This window comes from Drosophila simulans, chromosome 2L (genome assembly GCF_016746395.2).
Source record: "Drosophila simulans strain w501 chromosome 2L, Prin_Dsim_3.1, whole genome shotgun sequence".
In the NCBI taxonomy this organism is placed as follows: domain Eukaryota; kingdom Metazoa; phylum Arthropoda; class Insecta; order Diptera; family Drosophilidae; genus Drosophila; species Drosophila simulans.
In genome coordinates this window covers 1,199,876-1,218,881 of record NC_052520.2, presented here as the reverse complement: position 1 = coordinate 1,218,881, position 19,006 = coordinate 1,199,876, and the positions used below count along the sequence as shown (strand labels likewise).

General features: G+C 47.2%; 6 protein-coding genes across 7 annotated transcripts; 2 read left to right on the top strand and 4 right to left on the bottom strand.

Moving 5' to 3' along the window:
* Positions 1–36: 36 nt before the first annotated feature.
* On the bottom strand, positions 37–4,653 carry LOC6730547 (RNA-binding protein 5-A). 2 transcript variants are annotated; one of them, XM_016179361.3, is made up of 12 exons: positions 4,330–4,653; positions 3,825–4,274; positions 3,512–3,770; positions 3,379–3,448; positions 3,075–3,148; positions 2,669–2,746; positions 2,483–2,609; positions 2,133–2,369; positions 1,613–2,077; positions 775–1,555; positions 465–714; positions 37–401 (listed from the first exon to the last, which is right to left on the bottom strand). In XM_016179361.3, exons 1-12 carry the CDS (start codon positions 4,446–4,448, stop codon positions 285–287), a joined length of 3,027 nt encoding a protein of 1,008 aa, XP_016022999.1. In that variant the 5' UTR covers positions 4,449–4,653; the 3' UTR covers positions 37–284. The 2 variants fall into 2 exon arrangements, with proteins under 2 accessions (XP_016022999.1, XP_016022998.1); XM_016179360.3 differs by lacking the exons at positions 3,075–3,148; positions 3,512–3,770; positions 3,825–4,274; positions 4,330–4,653 and having other exon boundaries at positions 3,379–3,440.
* Positions 4,654–4,813: 160 nt separating this feature from the next.
* LOC6730546 lies at positions 4,814–6,906 on the top strand. The gene is made up of 4 exons (XM_002077689.4): positions 4,814–5,623; positions 5,720–5,919; positions 5,990–6,603; positions 6,701–6,906. The coding sequence occupies exons 1-4, from the start codon at positions 5,027–5,029 to the stop codon at positions 6,862–6,864; spliced, it is 1,575 nt and encodes a 524-aa protein (XP_002077725.2). The 5' UTR covers positions 4,814–5,026; the 3' UTR covers positions 6,865–6,906.
* On the bottom strand, positions 6,867–7,489 carry LOC6730545 (zinc finger matrin-type protein 5). The gene is made up of 3 exons (XM_002077688.4): positions 7,289–7,489; positions 7,100–7,234; positions 6,867–7,043 (listed from the first exon to the last, which is right to left on the bottom strand). Exons 1-3 carry the CDS (start codon positions 7,416–7,418, stop codon positions 6,892–6,894), a joined length of 417 nt encoding a protein of 138 aa, XP_002077724.1. The 5' UTR covers positions 7,419–7,489; the 3' UTR covers positions 6,867–6,891.
* LOC6730544 (phospholipase A-2-activating protein) lies at positions 7,275–10,487 on the top strand. The gene is made up of 5 exons (XM_016179216.3): positions 7,275–7,292; positions 7,672–8,014; positions 8,081–8,947; positions 9,004–9,633; positions 9,691–10,487. The coding sequence occupies exons 2-5, from the start codon at positions 7,857–7,859 to the stop codon at positions 10,400–10,402; spliced, it is 2,367 nt and encodes a 788-aa protein (XP_016022996.1). The 5' UTR covers positions 7,275–7,292; positions 7,672–7,856; the 3' UTR covers positions 10,403–10,487.
* Positions 10,432–11,187, bottom strand: LOC6730543. The gene is made up of 2 exons (XM_002077686.4): positions 10,725–11,187; positions 10,432–10,664 (listed from the first exon to the last, which is right to left on the bottom strand). Exons 1-2 carry the CDS (start codon positions 11,082–11,084, stop codon positions 10,485–10,487), a joined length of 540 nt encoding a protein of 179 aa, XP_002077722.1. The 5' UTR covers positions 11,085–11,187; the 3' UTR covers positions 10,432–10,484.
* A 43-nt stretch (positions 11,188–11,230) lies between these two features.
* LOC6730542 (integrator complex subunit 14) lies at positions 11,231–13,223 on the bottom strand. Its single transcript, XM_039294784.2, has 2 exons — positions 12,577–13,223; positions 11,231–12,518 (listed from the first exon to the last, which is right to left on the bottom strand). Exons 1-2 carry the CDS (start codon positions 13,115–13,117, stop codon positions 11,296–11,298), a joined length of 1,764 nt encoding a protein of 587 aa, XP_039150718.1. The 5' UTR covers positions 13,118–13,223; the 3' UTR covers positions 11,231–11,295.
* Positions 13,224–19,006: the final 5,783 nt, after the last annotated feature.

Below are 19,006 nucleotides of genomic sequence, written 5' to 3'. Positions count from 1 at the left end.
AGTGCCAGCTAACAGCTGTTTCCCAACACCGAACAATTTGAACTTTTCAACGATACATTTTATTTTGTACATTCGAAAAAGGATTTGAATTTTCTTATTCACAAATTATAACCTAGAGGGCCGCTTTCACACTTCCTCGTTAAAAAGAACGCCAATCACTTAGGAAAACAATGCTCAAGAAGCTTCATAATAATATGGAAATAATTTCTACTTCGGTTGAAAAGCTGAATAAAACGGCTATTTTAGTTGAAAGAAAACATGTGAAACGGCTAAAAACCAATTTCTCAAGCATTCTCGTAGCGCTGCTTCATCATCTTCTTTATGTAGGATTTGTAGTCGTTTCCCGGTATCATCTGTCCCGATTTGTTGCCCAAGCCCACGTGGTTGGAGCGTCCGTCCGCCTGAGGGAACACAAAATGCTTAATTTTTTAATCCATTTTATAGCTTGGCGTCAGCTCAGTTACCTCTATGATTTGTGTGCGTCCCTGATTCTTCCTGCCCAGTCCCTGGCCCTCCGACCAACCCATCTTCTGCAGCAGTCGACTGCCCACGTTGCTCGAACTGATGGGCATGGCTGGAGTAGCGCTAGTAGACTGCTTTTGCCGCGACTGCAGTGTCTTGATCTCCTGCTCGAACCGCTCCCTGCTCCTATTTGGTGGAGGAGGATCGCTCTCGCCGTACTTCAGCCTGCGCTCCTTGGCACGATCACGATAGCTGGGAAAGAAAATGAATTCAATAGTAATATACTCCAGCACACATCGCGATTTCACTTACGCTAGTGCCTCTTCGATGCTACTGCTAGTGTTTTGATTGAGCTTGGCCAGGTTCTCCTTGTGCAGAGTGGACATCTTCAAGTGCTTCTGGAGGATTTCCAACGATTGGAAAGCACGTTTGCAGAGCAGGCACGTCAGCTTCTGGAAGTCCACGTAATCGGACTCTTCAGCGCCTCCGCCGCCGCTTACAACCGCTGAACTCTGTGTGTTTTGCGAACTCGGAGCACTGTCCTCTTCAGAGTCCGAGGTGCCGCCATAGGCATTGACAAGCTTGTTCATTGGACCCACAGTCGGGTTTGTCGCATAGTCGTTCAACTTGCCCCGCTCCTTCTTCTCGAGGATGGAGAATCCCACATCAGCATATCCCCCTTGATTGCCACGCGAAGTGGTGGGTACCTCGTTCGCCAATATTGGTTGTGGTGTGGCCACTGCTGTGTAGTCCTTTTTCTGGTTTAGCTGTTTGGCCCACTTCTCCATGTCCTTGACGATCTTCTTGGCCACCTTGACCTTGTCGTGCTTGTTTCCGCCCTCCTTCTCCTTCGTCTTTTTGGCCTCCTCCTCTCCCTTCTGCTCGGCGTCGGCCAGGACTTCCTGCAGAGCTGCCTGAGTGGAGGCGGGCGTGGCCAGCACGTAGGTGCTCCTGCGCTGATCCCAGTATAGATACGCGCCCGTCTCGTTGTTGTAGTAGTACTGCGTGTGCGCATCGTAGTAGAGGCCCGTGGTACTGTCGTAATAGTAGCCGGATGTCTCATCATACTGGTAATGAGTGACATCGGGAGTGGCTGCAACATAATTAAATATAATGAAGTGCTAGAGAACACAAGTGCGTGGCGACATACGGTAGATCTTTCCATCATTGCCCTTGGGCGCACTGGCCACCTGAGCAGCCAATGTGGCCTTCACTTGCGCCGCTGCCTGTGCGGCAGCTGTGGCCGCCGCTGTGATCGTGGTCTCGATACTGTTCATCTTCTTCTGCTTGCGCTGGATGGCCGAGAGGGCAACCGCTGCTCCGGAATTGGCTTCCGTCAAATGGGAATCCCTGTTCTTTTTGTTTATGTCTGTCGTGTAATATTCCGTATAGTACTGGACATAATAAGCGTGCTCTGCGGGATTCGAAGCGTACAGGGAGGCACTATATTCAGCGAGTCGTGGCACATCGGCCAGAGTATAGTTTCCACCCACTCCTGAGGGAGAAACTGCTGAAATGTTCTCGCTCTTGGCAGTTGGATCTTTAACTGCCAATTCTTTAGGGTTCTTGGGCAATGCTTGACGCTCCTCCAGGTCGTTGCAATAGGTTATGGCCACTGAATGAAGTATAGGTTATTATTTAAGTTATAAAAAGCACATAAGGCCACTTACCAACTCTGTCGTCCAGGGTAAGTGGAGGATCCAGCGCCGTCAATGCATTGTGCACATTCATCGAGTCGACTAGAGTGTCGAAGTGAAGGTAGCAAATTCCGCGCGATGCCTGCGTCAAGGAATCCCGACTGATTAGCACCTTGCTCACGGTCTTGCTCAGATCTTTTAGGTGAAGCTGGAGGGCAGTCAGCACAGCCTCTTCGTTGGTCAAGGCGTCCAGGTTGCGTAGCATGATCTCTGCGTGGATTGAGGAAGTGGTAGAGAAATCGTGGCGGTCAGTGGTCTGTTGGACTTCATTGCGATCGAAGCTACTAAACGAGATGGCAAGAGAGTGTATGTGGTTTGTATACTTTTGGTGAGGATGCTGCTGACTTCGTCCACGCCCTCGCTGCCGGAGGAGAAGGTGGTTTCGCTGTCTTCCCGGGATGTTTTGCACACAAAGCAATAGAATCTAAACTTGAAGTTACAGACGCCGCACTGGAACAAGCGAAACACATTACTAGCCATAGGGAATATGATCCTCTCAATGCACGTACCTTGTTGCAGTTCCAGTCCTGAATTCGCTTGTGGCTGTACCGCATGCTCACCCGCTCGTCATTTAACTTCAGCACGCCCTGGAGCGCCAGACATGGAAATAGGAGAAGGAAAGGTTGCGGATTAGTAACCCATCGCTAGGATGACTTCATTCACACTCTACACAGTCACCGGATTGCTTCTGTGTTTCGTAACGCGAAGTTTTAGCCGCTGGCAATCTCATCGAGTGGCTTTCTTGGGCAATTTTAATGAAGCAATACTGAAGTGCTAAGTTTCCTTGCAACTAGAAGTACTTTCGGTTGAACAAAGGAACTAAACAGTGAGGAACTGCTTATTATCATTGCCTGCGAAGAACCTTGGCTGCTGATGATCAATGTTTCAAGGGGATCTGGTCGATTGCGCTGATACCTGTGTAATATCCATCCATTGCTTTGCCTCCTCAACGGTGTTAAACTCGACAAACGCTATACCGCGTGATGAATCTAAATTTTCGGATAGAAGCAGATACAAAATGTTTTCGTCAAAAAATGTTGAATGTTTCGATAGGTTTGTAACATTTTTGTGGACTATTGTATTCTTTTCGATTCATGTGGCCGGTTAAATTCGATTGGTACTTGTACACTTCGCCTCCATTAGCGCGAAGCCGCTCCTACTTTTTGGACCTACTTACGTCTGGCGCTGTAAGAACAAAGTCAGTGATTTCGTAACCCACCTGTTCCCTGCTTCCGGATAATGCGAATGCACGCTGGCTCCATGTTCACCTTTATCAGCTCGCTCATAATCTAGAGAAATTAGTTCATGTGTAATTGAAGGAGTTGCATTTGCCATTCTTCTGCGTAGCTTACATCTGCTCTGGTCATTTCCTTGGTTAGCCCGAAGATTATAATAATATTGAGTGCTTCAGTGGTGGATCGGTATTTGTTCCTGCGCATGTGGCCTTCATCGCTGTCGTAATCTGAGGAGCCCCTCCTCTCACGATCCCGATCCCGATCCCGATCGCGATCTCGATCCCGTTCCCGGTCTTGCTCCCTATCCCGATCTCGATCTCGATCGCGATTGTGGTTGCTGCCACCTCCGTTGTACATGCGATGATCTCGGTGGCGCCTGCATAGTCCGATTTATTATTAAGCCTGAAATGTATGAATACTTTATACTTACGTGTTCCGCTCGTTGCTTCTGCTTCTGTCGTCGTTATTGTTGTTTCTGTTCCAGGGTCTGCTTCGTTCCCTGCTGCGGCTTCTGTTGTGATACCAGTCCCTGTCCGTGGAGCTACGATCGCGTGAGTCCAAGTCGCGGGAGCGCTGTTCGTACTCGTAGTCGTTTTGCTCCCGATCGCTTTCGCCATCTCTGTCCCGATGCCGGCGGTCGAAGCTATCATGTCTCCGCAACTGACGATTGTCAAAGTTACTCCTGGAGTTGTAGTTGCGCTCATCCTGATCCCTGTAGTCGTCGTTGATCAGGCTGTGGTACAGGTCGGAGTCCCCGTTACCAGCTCCTCCTCGACCACCGCGATGCTGGTCGTTCCTGAAACCGGGCGACCGATCCCGATCCCGACTTCGAGAGCGAGAGTTCCGGTGCCTGAATCCTCCATGGCCGCGGTTGCGCTCACTGAAAAGGGTACACAGTTCTATGAAAACGATCGCAGCTGGTAGGTAAGCCTTACCGGGAACGCGACCTGGATCGACTGTATCGAGACCCCGGCCTGGATCTATAGTAGTCGCTGCCCCGTCCCCCCTCGTTTCCACTTCCTCCAGAGAAACTGCGCCGACTACTGGAGTCCATTGCCGACTTGCTTTGGCTTAGACGCTGCACAGGCACCAGTGGCAATAGAGCCCCGATGCGGAATCCCTCAAGATCTGTTTGGCTACCTAGCTTTAATATTTTTATCCCGGTTCCTTATGGAGGACCACCGTATCTTTTTTCTCAATACTCGATTTACCATTCGCAGCGAAACGTCGATAAGTTCTCTGAAGCTAGAGATGGCCCTTTTATATTTATGTATTGTGCAAGGAAATATGGGAATATATTTTTAAGCATGAAGAACTCTAGGTGCTAGACCATAAAATAAGTCTAAAGTTCTTTAACAAAAACGAATCAATCTTCTTAAAGTACAATCATGACATTAGTTATCAGCAACAACAGTGTTCTTGTCTTGTCCATCGCCCATCCCTAGCAGCAGTGTTGAGCAGCGTCCGAGTGCCGCCACTTGCCATTCCGTGCAGCGTGTCGTGGGGAAAAACCAATTTATTTTTTTTGGACAAGTTTAGGAACTTGTAAGTCCCACGAATTCAATCACGAGCTGACCGCCTTATCGCTGGTAGATATTGCGAGATCGAGCAGTGTACTGTAAACCAGCCACTATGAAGAAGGTTCTATTGACCAAAGCCCAGCACATCCAACCAGTCGTCGCTAGTAGTTCGGATGTCTTGGTGATCAAGCCAGTCGGTTCCCTGCGAGTGATATCCATCTCAGCGCCACAGAGCGCCGCGACCTACATCCAGCGCAAGTCCTTCCAGCCCGTCTATGAGGACATCTTCAAATTACTCATGAAAATCCCAGACAAGGCCCTCACCCAAAGGGTGATCGACGCGATGAACGGGAGCAATAATAGCGATAAGATAGCTATCTCCAATCAAGGTAAACACTGTTCTTGTGGAGTCCAAAAAGTCGATTCATCTACACAAACGGATTGGGACACGGAGGAATCGCATAAGCCTGGCATTACGAATAATTCATGCGAAGCCAATGGGAATACCCATAGCCACATGGCCGGTCGAAGTTCCGAACCTATAAAACCGCCAGTAGAACCGACCAAAGTTCCTAAAAAGCGCGGTAGAAAGCGGAACAGCTGCGTGCCACAGGTGGTCAAGCGATCAGCGGCTGAGATGGCGCTTAAGGAGCGCGAGGAGAAGCAGCTCACGCCCGTGATCACTAAAAGAAAGAAAAGGGAGGTCACCGTAAGTACAAGTATTATTATGATGTAGTAGTTCTTCCTGGAAAGAACTAAGAATGGAAATATATATACGATTTAATTATAAATATCTTTCTTTCAGCAAGCTCAAAAATTCGGAGAAAATCGGATACAGAATAAAACCCTTGTGCGCAGCGACTCTATCATGTCGGATATATCGATCAATTCAGAGGAGTTGAACCGGGTGGAAAACTTTATAAGCGGAAACAACGAGGACCGCATTATACGCATCATGGCCAACGAATTCAGGAAGTGGCACATAATGTCCGACGAAGGATTGCTGTAAGTATCCAATTAGTCGAATGAGATCATCATCATCGTAATGATATCATCTTTTCCTATGGCACATCAGACCCATTCACGAGGAAATACTGCACAGCGATGTTTACGGCGTAAAGCGTCAGATATTTGTGTGCTGCCACACGAACGTGAACATCAACGAACTTCTGACCAGGGACGGCGAGGACTGCCTGGAACTTGCACTGACGAACGACACGGACACCGAGATTATATCTCTCATCCTGGACGCTCGCATGATGACCGACCACCTCTACGAGAACTCAAACACAGCTCTTCATCTGGCGGTGATTAACAACATAAATATCGAGTCCATTAGGCTGCTGTTGCGTAGAATCGATTTGAACAGTCTTCTGCTAACCAACGATGATGGCTATACAGTTTTGCACCTGGCAGTGCGCAATAATCAGTTCCTTGTTGCCGAGGCAATCCTAGATAGTATAGACGAGTGCGAGCTGGGGGAAACGGTGTACAGGAGAACCCAGGAGGTAGCGAATCCGAATGAATGGGACGAGAAGGGCTTCGCCAAGTACTACGATCGTGCCTGCGAACGGCTGGAGATGAGCAAGTCGTTCCTGAAGAACCGTACACATAAGCGGAATGTCATTAATGCATCCGAGGCGAGGGGCGGAAACCCGCCGCTTTTCTACGCCGTGGAAGGGGAGCAGGGTAGGTTGCTGTCTATTAGTCGCAGTGCGTTCTAAATGGATTACAATCAAACCATTGAAGAAGTCCGATTAAACTCAAATGTTTCCTATTTGTACAGAACACTTGTGCTACTTCCTGCTGGCGCACTTGGCCGATCCCGACGAGGAGAACTTAAGCGGGCATTCCCCGAAATCGTATCACTACGAATACGCTCGCACGTTGCGCATCAACCTGAAAGTGGCGCGCGTCATGGAGAAAGTAATTGGCATACTAAATACTTGACATTAAGTGTACATTCTGTAAATATATTTAGCCCCAACTGAGTTCAAAGTTGGTTTGCTTGAGTTTTGTTGGGTCAATGTGTTGCAAGGAAGGGGGTAAACCCTTTTGCAGATGAGTTTTCCAGGGCCATCTCTTGCATTTGATTTCCTTTCGCGATTTTCTCTTCTTCCTGGCGAGAACTGAAAGTTTCCAAGCTGAAGTATTTTTCGTTTTAAGTCTGCATTTTATCACGCACCCAACTTCTCCAGTTCCTGCAGATTCTCGCCACTATAGTGGGTAAACTTGCAATACGTTTCAAACTTGCAGTAACTGCCGAAGTATCGCTTGCAGGGAGTTTTCTGCCGTTCTTCAGTCAAAATCTTTTTCGGATCTACAAATTTTGAAAATTGAGCTTTTCGGGGATTTCGTGCACCAAAAGCCTTACCCTCGTAACGCTTCAAATAGTTGCTCTTTGCAATTGCGTGTGCAATGCCACCATTGTGCAATTTCCTCACATTCAGATCGTTTTTCATAAAGCAACAGCAGTAGTCGCAATAATAACTTTTGCCACCCATTTAAATCTAAACAATAAATACAATACTTTCAAGCGTAGAGATGGCAAATGTGCTCGATAGTTTTCGGGAGCATAGATAACCTTACCAACACTGCCACCTTCATGAATTTCTTTGAAATCGTAAATTTTGAGAACAAATTATAATCGTACAATAACTGTCTGTATTTGACCTAATTAATAATTAAATATTCAATTTTAAAGGACATTACATATTTCGAATACCCAACATTTTTTTTTTACTTCTTATTTAATAGATTAGATATTAAAATATTCAGAAACTATCGTCTATTGACCTCAAACCCATCGGATCGGTCCACCCCTATCTGAGTGTGCGATTTTTTCGCACCGAATGGCAAAATCGCTGACAGCCGGCAAACAAAGTAACATTTCTTGACCGGAGCTGCTAAAACAGGATAACAGGAAGAGCAGGACAACAAGCATGGAGCCATCGTTGGACAACTACAAGCTGAGCTGCGAGCTCCTGGGCCACAGCATGGATGTGCGGGCGGTGGCGGTGGGACCTCCAACTCCGGAAGGTGGACAGACCATTCTGTCCGGTTCTCGGGACAAGAGCACCAAAGTCTGGAAGCCCCATGGGTGAGTTTTGGCTTTGTCTGGTCGCTATTAATTATAAACATACTAAACTGCATTCGATCCCCAAAGGAACGAGTACGTGGAGAGCCTTACTCTGCAGGACCACAAGAACTTCATCTCGTACATCTGCTTCCTGGAGTCGGAGCAGTGGATCTGCACGTCCAGCAACGACGCCACCATCTGCATCTACAAGCATGACGGCTTTGTGCCCCTGTTGACCCTCAAGGGTCACGGGTCCACAGTGTGTGCTCTCTCGGCAGGATTGGAGCCACGGAGCCTCATCAGCGGCAGCTGGGACAAGACCGCTCGGGTCTGGACCATCAGCGAGGCGGGGGATGTGTCCTTTGTTGCTTTAGAGGGACACGAGGCGGCGGTTTGGGCGGTGGCCACCTTGAAGGAGCAGCGAAAGTATGTGACCGGTGGTGCGGATAAGAACATCTACTATTGGAACGCGAAGGGCGAGAAGCTGCGTCTGCTCAAGGGGCACACGGATTGCGTGAGGGGTGTCATGGGACTGGATGCGAACACTCTCCTCTCGTGCGGAAATGACGCTGTTCTCCGCTTCTGGAACGAGGATGGCGAGTGTGTGCGCGAGATGAACGGACACACCAACTACATCTACTCCATGGCTCGCAATAAGGCTCTGGGCGACCAAGTGGTGGTCTCCTCCGGCGAGGACAGCACGTTGCGCATGTGGAATGTGATCACCGGCGAAGAGCTGGGAGCACCCATCATCCATCCCGGCATTTCAGTGTGGTCCGTAACGTGCCTAAATAACGGTGACATTGTCACCGGATGTAGCGATGGTGTGGTGAGGGTATTCAGCCACGTTCCTGCTCGCCAAGCAAGCGAAGCAGTCCTTAAAGCCTTCGACTTGGAAGTGGCAACCAGAAAGTCTCAGATTAACGAGGAGATTGGTGGCATCAAGAAAACTGAGTAAGCTACAAGTTAATCTCTGTTATAGGACTAAACATATGGTTATCCTTCTCCAGCCTTCCAGGTCCGGAGGCTCTTCTGTCGAATGGAACGCGCGAGGGTCAAACGAAGATGGTGCGCCATGCCGATGGTTCCGTGAAGTGCTACAGCTGGACACTGGGTAACTGGAACCTGGTTGGCGATGTAAGCGGCGCATCTGGAGGAACGCAGTCGAACTCCGGCAAGAAACTGCACGAGGGCAAGGAGTACGACTTTGTGTTCAGCGTGGACATCTCGGACACGGAGCCACCTATCAAGTTGCCCTACAACCGCAGCGAAGATCCGTGGCAGGCGGCCCAGACCTTCATCCATCGCCATAACCTCCCACAGGCCTACCTCGACCAGGTGGCCAACTTTATTATAAAGAACGCGAATGGTGGGCCCGAGCTGATGGAGCAGGCGCCAACCGGCTATCAGGATCCATTTACTGGTGGCTCCCGCTATGTTCCTGGATCGAGCCACACCAATATGGTGAGCGGCGGCAATTTGGATCCCTTCACTGGAGCTTCGAGTTACTCCACAGCGAGTAGCAACGCTCAGTCGCAGGTGGATGTGAACTTTGTGCGGTCTGGAGAGAAACACTTTCCCGTCAGCAACTACCGCACCTTCGACACCTGTGATGCCAAGAAGGTGCTAGAGAAAATGATGTGGGTTTAGTTATTTAGTCAGCTATTCCCCAACTAATCCCTACATCTCTTTGGCAGGGAGTTCAATGGCAAGCTAAGCATACCTGATGGAAAAGTGGGAGAGGAAGTCTTGTTGGCCGTAATCAAACTAACCGATCAATCGCCTGAGCTCGATCTGACTTCCCTGGAAGCTCTGGCCTTCCTGCTGAAGTGGCCAGCGTCCATGCAGTTCCCCGTGCTGGACATCCTTCGCCTGGCCGTGCGGAATGAAGCCATCTTCAGTGTCCTGAACAACAGTCACAACTTCCTGGCGACCGTCATCCCTCAATTGAGCGGCTCGGGAGCCAACCAGCTCATGGCGGTGCGCTGCCTGGCCAACAGCATGAGCCACGCCACCGGCCGGCAACATGTGATGTCCCGTCTAGCGGAGATCATCGAACTCGTGGGAGCCATCAAGACGGGCAGTGCCAATCTGCAAATTGCCGTGGCCACCTTCTATTTGAACCTCACAATCTCCCAGACTCTGAACGCGGCGAAGTCGGAGGTGTGTCATATGGTCACCTCCGGTGTTGTGGAGCTGCTCAAGTGGACCATGGACTTGGAGGCGTGCTACCGATCCATGCAGGCCATCGGCAACCTGACCACCACTTCGTGCGGTCAGGAGACCATTGCGCAGGTGGTGTCCGTGGACTATGTGATGGACAAGCTGAGGAAACTCACCTCTACTCCGCAGGACAAGAACTTCAGCAAGGTGAATTCCGTGGGCCAGGCCCTGCTGGCTGTGTTCTAGGATCTCCGCCAACCAACTTCTTATGATCATTCTAAATTATACATATATTGGAGAACTTTTTTCTAAATATACAAAACAAACGCTATTCTTTCTTGGAATGCTGATTACTCTCGCGCGACGACGACGTTGAGGGTTCGGGTGGATGGTGTCGGTTGTTAATCCGGTCCAGCAGCTCATGCTTCCAATGCTCCTCGGGCACTCCCTTGGCCCATTCCGGCACTGTGATGTTGGGTAACGTTATCGTGGACATGGCTTTGAGTATCTGGAGTGTTGGGATGAAAATTGCTGGTATGTCTCGCAATTGTAAATTGGAATATCTTACCTGTTCCGTTCGTGTTTTATCCAGATCCATTTGGAGTTCCCTGGGTCTCGGCTCACTCCAGACTTGTCTCTCGATTTCAACGTCAGCGGGCTCAATGTCAGGCATGTTGGGGTCTCCGTGGGTGACTGGGGCAGTCATCAGGTCAACATCCTCGTCATTATCTTTGGACGGGGTCTCGTGCTCCCTGGAAATCTCGGGATCCGCTGCATCGTTCTCCTCATCCAAGGCGAGTGGTTGGTAGCCGTCGTAGGCATCCGAATCATCGTCATCCTCGCTCTCCACTCCTCCCCTTGGATGCTCAACCGGTGGGGTGGGAAGTCCCTCTTGACCGGGATCTGAAGGCAATTCTGGACTTCCCATTGTTATTATTTTTACGAGTTATATTGTTACTATATTATTTGGTCATCGATAACGATAACGCACAGCTGCCAGTGCTGTGAAGTGCAAACGGAAAGAGACGAAAAGTACCGTTACGCTTTCATTAAAACCCGAACTTTTAAACGATCTAAATTTTTACGAATATTTGTATTACAAAATAAACACAGTCTTAGAGTAAGGTCATAATAAATGTTCAATACATGTATGAAGGAGCAGGAGCCGTGGCAGCCGTGCTGCCCGCATCCGATGCACCCACTTTCTGGAGCGGAACAATCGTGGACTTGATGTCTCTGTTCGAGGTCTTCCGCAGCTCCGTGGCCGCGTGCTGCAGCTGCAGGGTGCAGTCGTTGCTGGCTCCATTCAGGCTGAGATGGGCGCACTCCTTCTCCAGCAGCATGGCCAGAGCCTCGAGCAACTCGACGAATCCCAGCGCCAGGGCAGCGCGGCGGATCCGATTGAGCTCCTTGTAGAAGTGCTGCGTCTTGTCGGGCATCTTCTTAGCGTGTCGCAGTACCTTCTGGACGTCGGACTGCAGGCTGGCCTGTCGTATCCACACCACACTGCTCTGCGAATAGGATCTGCGGTCGGCACGCACCGGAAAACTGGCTGTCTCTCCGGGCGCCAAGTCCTCGGGGAAGCCCAGCGACTCCAGATCTCCCAGCCAGGGAATCACGTTCGCGCCGGGTGGAAGTATGTTCAGCATCAAGTTCGACTTCTTCTTGCTGTCGGTGAATGCATATATGAATCCGTACCACTTGTCCCCCACTCGAACCAGAGCGGCCATGTTCTCCATTTTGAGGGCTCCGTGAAGGAGGACGCACAAGTTTTCTTTTTGATGCTCTGTCTGGGGACCTGGTTTCAAGACAATGGTCACATCATCGTCGCCACTTTCCTCCGTGTCTTTTGAATCCTTGGCGTAAAACTCCTTGATATCGGCTTCCAGCTTCTCCAGCTCGTAGTTGGGATTGCTGGTATCCAGATTGAGTTTCGGTGGCTTGGCCGCTGCGCTCAGGTTTCCGGACCTCCGACTGCCACCGCTCTTCTCCCGCTCCACTTTGGGCAGCACCCAGTGTCGACTCAGGGTGGCCGGTGATCCAATGTCTGAAAGGGCCAGGAAGCCACACACCTCAATCTTCTGGTCTGTGTGGCGAATGGTGGGTTCTCGGCCGAAGATGTGGGACTTTTGCTCATACGGAGCCGTCGGTGGCCAGAGCAGAACAGGTGCCTCCATGCGGAAGTAGCTGCCGCACTTAAGGGTTACCTCCGAACTCTTGTAGCTGGCCTCGCAGAGACGTTCAATTAGTTCGAAGACCGTAGTGCGGCCCAGTTCGCTTTTGTGGCTGGGGTTCGGGTTGGGATTGGGATTTCCCTCGGCTGCATCGCTGCTCTTGGCGGGCTTTGTCATGAAGAGCTGGCCTGGAAACGTAGGGACACCATTAGATACATGAATATCTTTGAATAGAGTGCAGCTCACCCTTCAGTGAGACCTTGTCCAGCAGCTGCTGGTACACCGCCAATCCCCTGGTAAAGTAGTAATCGCTGTGAAGGCCCAGACAGATGAAGTTCAGGTTGTAGTTGGCCAGAGTCTTCAGGAAGCCGAATTCTGGCTCCGACTCCTTTTCGGCGTAGGCCTCCAGGAAGCCCGTGATCGAGGTGTTGCCAAAGCCGAGGCCGCAGTCCGTAAAGACCACCACCTGCAGGATGTTCTGGTTGCCCCACGGGGACATGATGGACACCACCGCCTTGAGCATGCTCATCAGGCAGGCCTTGTCCACGGGCTCCACCTTCTTGACCGCCTGCCGCACCTGGTCGTAGTCCCGCGTGAAGTCCACCTTCAGTTCCGCCGTCGTGGAGTAGGAGAGCAGAGCAACGTGCTCCATTTTGCCGGCCGCCGTGAGATTGTCCAGCAGATGCTGGATGCCCTTGCTGGCCAGCGACTGGTAGGTGTGCTCATTTCTTCCCGGCACCGGGCGCAGCATCGATAGCGATGCATCCAGCGCTATTAAGGTGGGCATTTCGTAGCTTAATTAAATTTGTTCAGCGCTTTATTTATGTTTTCTCCAATTTAGTGTTATTTATGCATCTTCTTCTTCTGCTCCAGCTGAAGTGCCATTCGCAGCGCATCGAATAACGGTTTCTTGTTTCAGGTGAATGCTTTTTGTCCATGGCTTGGCGCCAAACCGAAATTCAAATATTTAAAGTGTGGAATTTACAATCTTGATAATATAAGTTATTGCCCTGCAATTGATTCTCTAACATCTTGTGGTTCCACATAGTCTCCGCTGCCATCAACGCCAACGAACGGTTAAGCGCGACATCGACACTTCTGCGCTGCGCCGCGGCCGACGCCTGCTGCGCCGCTGCCGACGACTTCACTTGATTGCTAGGGACTTAGGGAAACATTTTGTACGCTAGATTTAGTTTCAAATGATAAATTGCAATAAACGGTCGCTTGCGATCTTCAAAATCAAATCGATAACTGTAATTATTAACTGGCGCCCGAACAGGGACCAGCGAATAAACGCGAACGAAAGACAAAATTCTAAGTCGCGGAGCAAAATCAAAATTTTGCTAAAAAATATTCGTTGGTTAAATTGTGCCGAAGAAACTCCCGCGAGTTATTAACAAACAAAATTCACGGTCGGCTATAAAATAAAATTGTTTGAGAAAAAAACAGATTTTCCGGAAGAGGAAAATACTTATCGGCATAGCATTGCCCATTGGTGGATCACAGTTTCTGTCAGGCCAGCCCGCAGAAAACCTTCTTTGGAGTGCTGACGTGGATTCCCCAGTAGCCCAGGCAAAAAGGACAACATTCACCCAGCCAGGAGGAGTGACCGCAACAATTCTATGTTAAATAAATGCAAAACGAAGAACAGCAATTTCATCGAAAAGGAGAAGGAAAAGTAGAAGTAGAACGCCGAGAATAACGGAACTACAGAAGAGCAACACGGATAACAGTTAACAGTGCAACCCAAAACGTAACGGCAGAGGTAAAGACGACGAACGGCAGAGAACGGCTGCGTGAACCAAAGTGCAGACAAGAAGGAAAAAAAAAGAACAACAACAGCACAGCCGTAGCAGCAGCAGCAGCCCGCCAAAAAGAACAGGAATAAGAACACGTTGACGACGAAGAAGCTGAAGCTGAAACAACCGAAGAGGAGGCAGAGAGACTACAAGAACCTGGAAAGTACACTGGAAAAAACATCAGCAATTTGAAATTCAGGCATCCACCCATAATAAAACATAAGTATACCAAAAAAAAAAAAAAAAATTTAAGTATATTATTATTATTATATTATTATTATAATATTATTATTATTATTATATTTTTATTATTATATTATTAGTATTATATTATTATTATTATATTATTATTATTATATTATTATTATTACATTATTATTATTATATTATTATTATTATTTTATTATTATTATTGATATTATTATTAATACTATATTTTCAACCCAGTTCCTAGAGATCTTCTGAAAGGAAAATTTTCCTATTTACTGTTCCTTTCTGGTACACTGTTCTCAAAGCAAAATAACCGCGGTGAGCTAAAATTTATTGCATGCAAAAATAAAAAAAAAATATAAAAATAAAAAATAAAAAAACAAAAACAAAAGATAAATAAGCAAACACATACACACGCATTCCATATTTTCTGCCCACAACTTTTGTTAAGTTCAAATTGGTTTAGGCTTGTTTTGTGCAGGTGTTGTCCGAATTAAAAATCAGTATGGCAAATCCTAATAATATAATAAGACCATCAGCTTTTAGTTCAAACGAAAGACCGGTGCCCTCAGAAAGACACGACCTGCCTGAACAGCATCGCGTAGACATGAGTGTCGAACAGTTGACAGCATTAATTGGCCAAACGGTGGCCCAAGTTTTACCTGGATTGATAAAACAAATGAACAACAATACTCTTGACTTTACTGACGTGAGCGACCAGGTCGTCGAGCCCGAATACAGAAATAATTTAGCGGACTTTGACAGGGTGCCTGATATCGTAAAATCGATCAGGGAATTCTCTGGAAATCCAGCAGAATTCGGGTCTTGGAAAAAGAGCGTTGATAGAATCATGGAGACTTATACCCCATTTGTGGGTACTCCAAAATATTATGGTATACTTCATACCATAAGAAATAAAATTGTTGGAAGTGCTGATGTGGCACTCGAGTCCTACAGCATTCCGCTGGACTGGAAGGCCATGTCGAGATGTCTCACTCTGCATTACGCAGATAAACGGGACATAACTACCTTGGAATACCAAATGTCAACTTTGGTTCAAGGCCACCAGCAGTCGGTGGAAGACTTCCACCAAGACGTCTACAAAAATCTGTCGCTTATTCTAAATAAAGTCGGCTGCATGCAAATGAGCCGAGAATCCGAGCACTTTGTTACAAAAATGTACAGAGAAAAAGCTCTGGATACTTTTATCAGAGGCCTTCGAGGAGATTTACCTCGCCTTTTGGCAATAAAAGAGCCAGCTGATCTCCCCTCAGCTTTACATTATTGCCTTAAACTTGAAAATCAAACTTTCAGGTCAAACCATGCGGCGAATAAGGGTCAACAGTCGAGTTTCAGAGGAAACGAAAAACCCATTCCGGCACCCCGCAATTTTCAGCCGTCGAATGCCTTTGGCCATCGACAGCCTCCACCGGTCCCTCCACGACATCCCATGAGGAGACCTCCACAATATTTAGGCCAGCCATTCCCGGCGCCAAGGCAACACGTGTCTAACTTCGGTAATGCACCGTTCATTCCACCCCGACAAAACTATCAACAGCAATGGCAACAATATAATGCCCCACCCCGTCCCTTTGCGACCAAACCACAACCAAGACCAGAACCAATGGACGTGGACGGCAGTGTACAGACGCGAAACATTAATTATATGAATAGACCACACTCGGACATAAACAAACGACAAAAGAACTACAACATCCAAACAGTGAACATGAGACAGCCAAGTATTGAAGTAACTGGGTCCAGTTCAAGCATGACAGGCTATCAACGGTCGATGCAAGATTATGAAACCCAGAACAATATAAACGGCACACTAAATGAATACTGTGATGGACAAATAGACAATTTGGACAGCGAACAACGAGACCACGTGTTGCATTTTTTAGAGTAGAAGACTCCTCACTACCATACTTCGAATGTAGAGTGGGGAGTGGAAAGGTTTTAAGGGTGTTGATTGACACAGGCTCTAATAAAAATTACATCCAGCCCAATTTGGTGACGAACGCGATACCAAATAACAAGCCTTACATAGCTGATACTCCAGGCGGTGATGTAAAAATATCGCATTACAAAAGAGCAAGCCTTTTCGATTTCGAAATAAAATTTTTTTTGTTACCAACGCTGAAGACTTTTGACGCCATACTTGGCAAAGACACAATGAAGGGAATGGGAGCGCAAATTGATTTGAAGAACCTAACCATGACACTGGAAAACGGGAAAAGAGTTGTTCTCAAAGAAAAACAGTTCGAGGCTGTTAGCACAATTAGTCCGAGAATAAAACACTTAGAGGTGGAACAGAGAATGATATTGAATAAAATAATTGATTCGTATCCAGGTCTCTTCGCAGACCCGAATCAAAAACTAACCTACACAACAAGTGTAAGGGCAGCAATCCGAACTATATCGGATACGCCAATATACTCAAAATTCTATCAGTACCCAATGTCTCTTAAAGACGAGGTACACAAACAAATTTCCGAACTTTTACACGATGGAATCATTCGACCCTCAAGGTCACCTTACAATTCACCAGTGTGGATTGTACCAAAAAAACTCGACTCCTCTGGCAAGAAAAAATACAGGGTGGTAATTGACTATCGAAAACTTAACATGGTAACGGTAGCGGACAGATACCCTATCCCTGACATTAATGAAGTGTTGGCCCAATTGGGAGACAACAAGATTTTCTCAGTGCTCGATCTGAAAAGTGGGTTTCATCAGATTCTTTTAAAGGAATCTGATATCGAAAAGACCGCCTTCTCCATCAATAATGGAAAATATGAGTTTACACGACTCCCATTCGGTCTGAAAAATGCACCGTCAATTTTCCAGCGCGCACTGGACGATATTCTTCACGAACATATCGGTAAGATATGTTTCATTTATATTGACGACATCATCATCTTTAGTAAAGATGATGAAACACATTACCAGAACCTTGACACTATTTTCAGAACTCTTCAGCAAGCCAACATGAAATGTCAGTTGGATAAATGCGAGTTCATGAAGAGAAAAGTGGAGTTCCTAGGCTTCGTCGTGTCCGACAAGGGCATTGAAACCAGCCCAACCAAGGTACAGGCAATCTCAGACTTTCCAATTCCAAGGACACTCAAAGAACTGAGATCATTCTTGGGATTATCCGGATATTACAGGAGATTTATTCCTAACTACGCTAAGTTAGCAAAACCACTTAGCTCGCTTTTGAGAGGGGAGGATGGTCGAATTTCCAGGACATTATCGTCAAAAAAATCCGTCTCCCTTAATCGCGAAGCAATAGAAGCCTTCAAGAAATTGAAGAGCAGCTTGGTTTCTCCAGACGTAATACTCCACTACCCGGACTTTAAGAAAGAATTTCACCTAACAACGGATGCTTCCAATTTCGCAGTAGGTGCTGTTCTTTCACAAGAGAACAGACCCATCTCATTTTTATCGAGAACACTCTCGAAGGCGGAAGAAAATTATGCCACGAATGAGAAGGAAATGTTAGCCATTATCTGGGCTCTAAAAAAGCTAAAAATTTACCTTTACGGTAAAGCAAAGGTGAAAATCTTTACTGACCATCAGCCTTTGACCCATTCTCTCAGTAGTTGGAATGGAAATGCGAGGATTAAGAGATGGAAAGCATACCTTGAGGAATATGACTACGAAATTTTCTACAAGCCAGGCAGAGAAAATACTGTAGCCGACGCTCTGTCCAGAGGACCGACAGTCGAACAAATTAACACAGTAGCCTCAACAATGCACAGCTCTGACAGTTCGAGCCATGGGCTGATACCTAGCGTTGAAGCCCCGATAAACGCATTCAAGAATCAAATTTTCTTCAGGGAGTCCGAGTCAGAGAACTACTCATTTAGCATTCCATTCCCGACATTTCAAAGGCATTTAGTAGATCGCAACTTGTTCACACCCGATAGTCTCTTGTCAGATTTGAAAGAATATCTTAACCCATCCGTGATTAATGGAATTTTCACATCCGAGGATGTAATGGGGAAAATTCAAATTCTCTACCCCATCCATTTTCAGGGTTTCAAGATTAGATTCTGCCAAAGCAAAGTCAAAGACCTTGTTAACGAAGCCGAACAAGAGGAAGAAATACTTAGGACACATAACAGAGCACACAGAAATGCTGTGGAAAATAAAGCTCAGTTGTCCGAAAGAGTATACTTTCCTAAAATGAGGAAAAAAGTTTCGGCTATCGTGAATCAGTGTTTGGTGTGTAAGACTGCTAAATATGACAGACATCCCACGCATCCAGAAATAAGACAAACTCCCTTGCCAGAATACCCCGGACAAATTATTCATATTGACATCTACTCGACAGAACGACATCTGGTGCTCACGGCGATTGATAAATTTTCCAAACTGGCCATGGGAAGAGTTATCAAATCCAAAGCTGTAGAAGACATTAGGAAAGCCCTAAGAGATATCGTGTTTTATTATGGAGTGCCTAAATTAATAGTAATGGACAATGAAAAGTCCCTCAACTCAGCCTCTATCAAATTCATGTTGACAGACCAGCTGGGTATTGAGCTCTACAAAGCACCTCCGTATAAGAGTACAGTAAATGGACAGATAGAAAGATTTCACTCCACACTCTCTGAAATAATGAGATGTTTGAAAGGAGATGGAACACATAGGGGCTTCGAGGA

What these genes read in the sequence shown, in the direction of transcription:
- LOC6730547 (XM_016179361.3), bottom strand. Translation starts at nt 4,448, where the DNA reads ATGGACTCCAGTAGTCGGCGCAGTTTCTCTGGAGGAAGTGGAAACGAG. An exon ending in TATCCGGAAGCAGGGAACAG is followed by an intron (nt 3,149 to 3,378) that starts GTGGGTTACGAA and finishes CCGAAAATTTAG; the next exon opens with ATTCATCACGCGGTATAGCG. An exon ending in AGGACTGGAACTGCAACAAG is followed by an intron (nt 2,610 to 2,668) that starts GTACGTGCATTG and finishes CGCTTGTTCCAG; the next exon opens with TGCGGCGTCTGTAACTTCAA.
- LOC6730546 (XM_002077689.4), top strand. Translation starts at nt 5,027, where the DNA reads ATGAAGAAGGTTCTATTGACCAAAGCCCAGCACATCCAACCAGTCGTC. An exon ending in GAAAGAAAAGGGAGGTCACC is followed by an intron (nt 5,624 to 5,719) that starts GTAAGTACAAGT and finishes TCTTTCTTTCAG; the next exon opens with CAAGCTCAAAAATTCGGAGA. An exon ending in ATGTCCGACGAAGGATTGCT is followed by an intron (nt 5,920 to 5,989) that starts GTAAGTATCCAA and finishes ATGGCACATCAG; the next exon opens with ACCCATTCACGAGGAAATAC.
- LOC6730545 (XM_002077688.4), bottom strand. Translation starts at nt 7,418, where the DNA reads ATGGGTGGCAAAAGTTATTATTGCGACTACTGCTGTTGCTTTATGAAA. An exon ending in CTATTTGAAGCGTTACGAGG is followed by an intron (nt 7,235 to 7,288) that starts GTAAGGCTTTTG and finishes CAAAATTTGTAG; the next exon opens with ATCCGAAAAAGATTTTGACT. An exon ending in GCAGGAACTGGAGAAGTTGG is followed by an intron (nt 7,044 to 7,099) that starts GTGCGTGATAAA and finishes GGAAACTTTCAG; the next exon opens with TTCTCGCCAGGAAGAAGAGA.
- LOC6730544 (XM_016179216.3), top strand. Translation starts at nt 7,857, where the DNA reads ATGGAGCCATCGTTGGACAACTACAAGCTGAGCTGCGAGCTCCTGGGC. An exon ending in AAAGTCTGGAAGCCCCATGG is followed by an intron (nt 8,015 to 8,080) that starts GTGAGTTTTGGC and finishes CGATCCCCAAAG; the next exon opens with GAACGAGTACGTGGAGAGCC. An exon ending in AAGGTGCTAGAGAAAATGAT is followed by an intron (nt 9,634 to 9,690) that starts GTGGGTTTAGTT and finishes TCTCTTTGGCAG; the next exon opens with GGAGTTCAATGGCAAGCTAA.
- LOC6730543 (XM_002077686.4), bottom strand. Translation starts at nt 11,084, where the DNA reads ATGGGAAGTCCAGAATTGCCTTCAGATCCCGGTCAAGAGGGACTTCCC. An exon ending in ATAAAACACGAACGGAACAG is followed by an intron (nt 10,665 to 10,724) that starts GTAAGATATTCC and finishes CCAACACTCCAG; the next exon opens with ATACTCAAAGCCATGTCCAC.
- LOC6730542 (XM_039294784.2), bottom strand. Translation starts at nt 13,117, where the DNA reads ATGCCCACCTTAATAGCGCTGGATGCATCGCTATCGATGCTGCGCCCG. An exon ending in GGACAAGGTCTCACTGAAGG is followed by an intron (nt 12,519 to 12,576) that starts GTGAGCTGCACT and finishes CTACGTTTCCAG; the next exon opens with GCCAGCTCTTCATGACAAAG.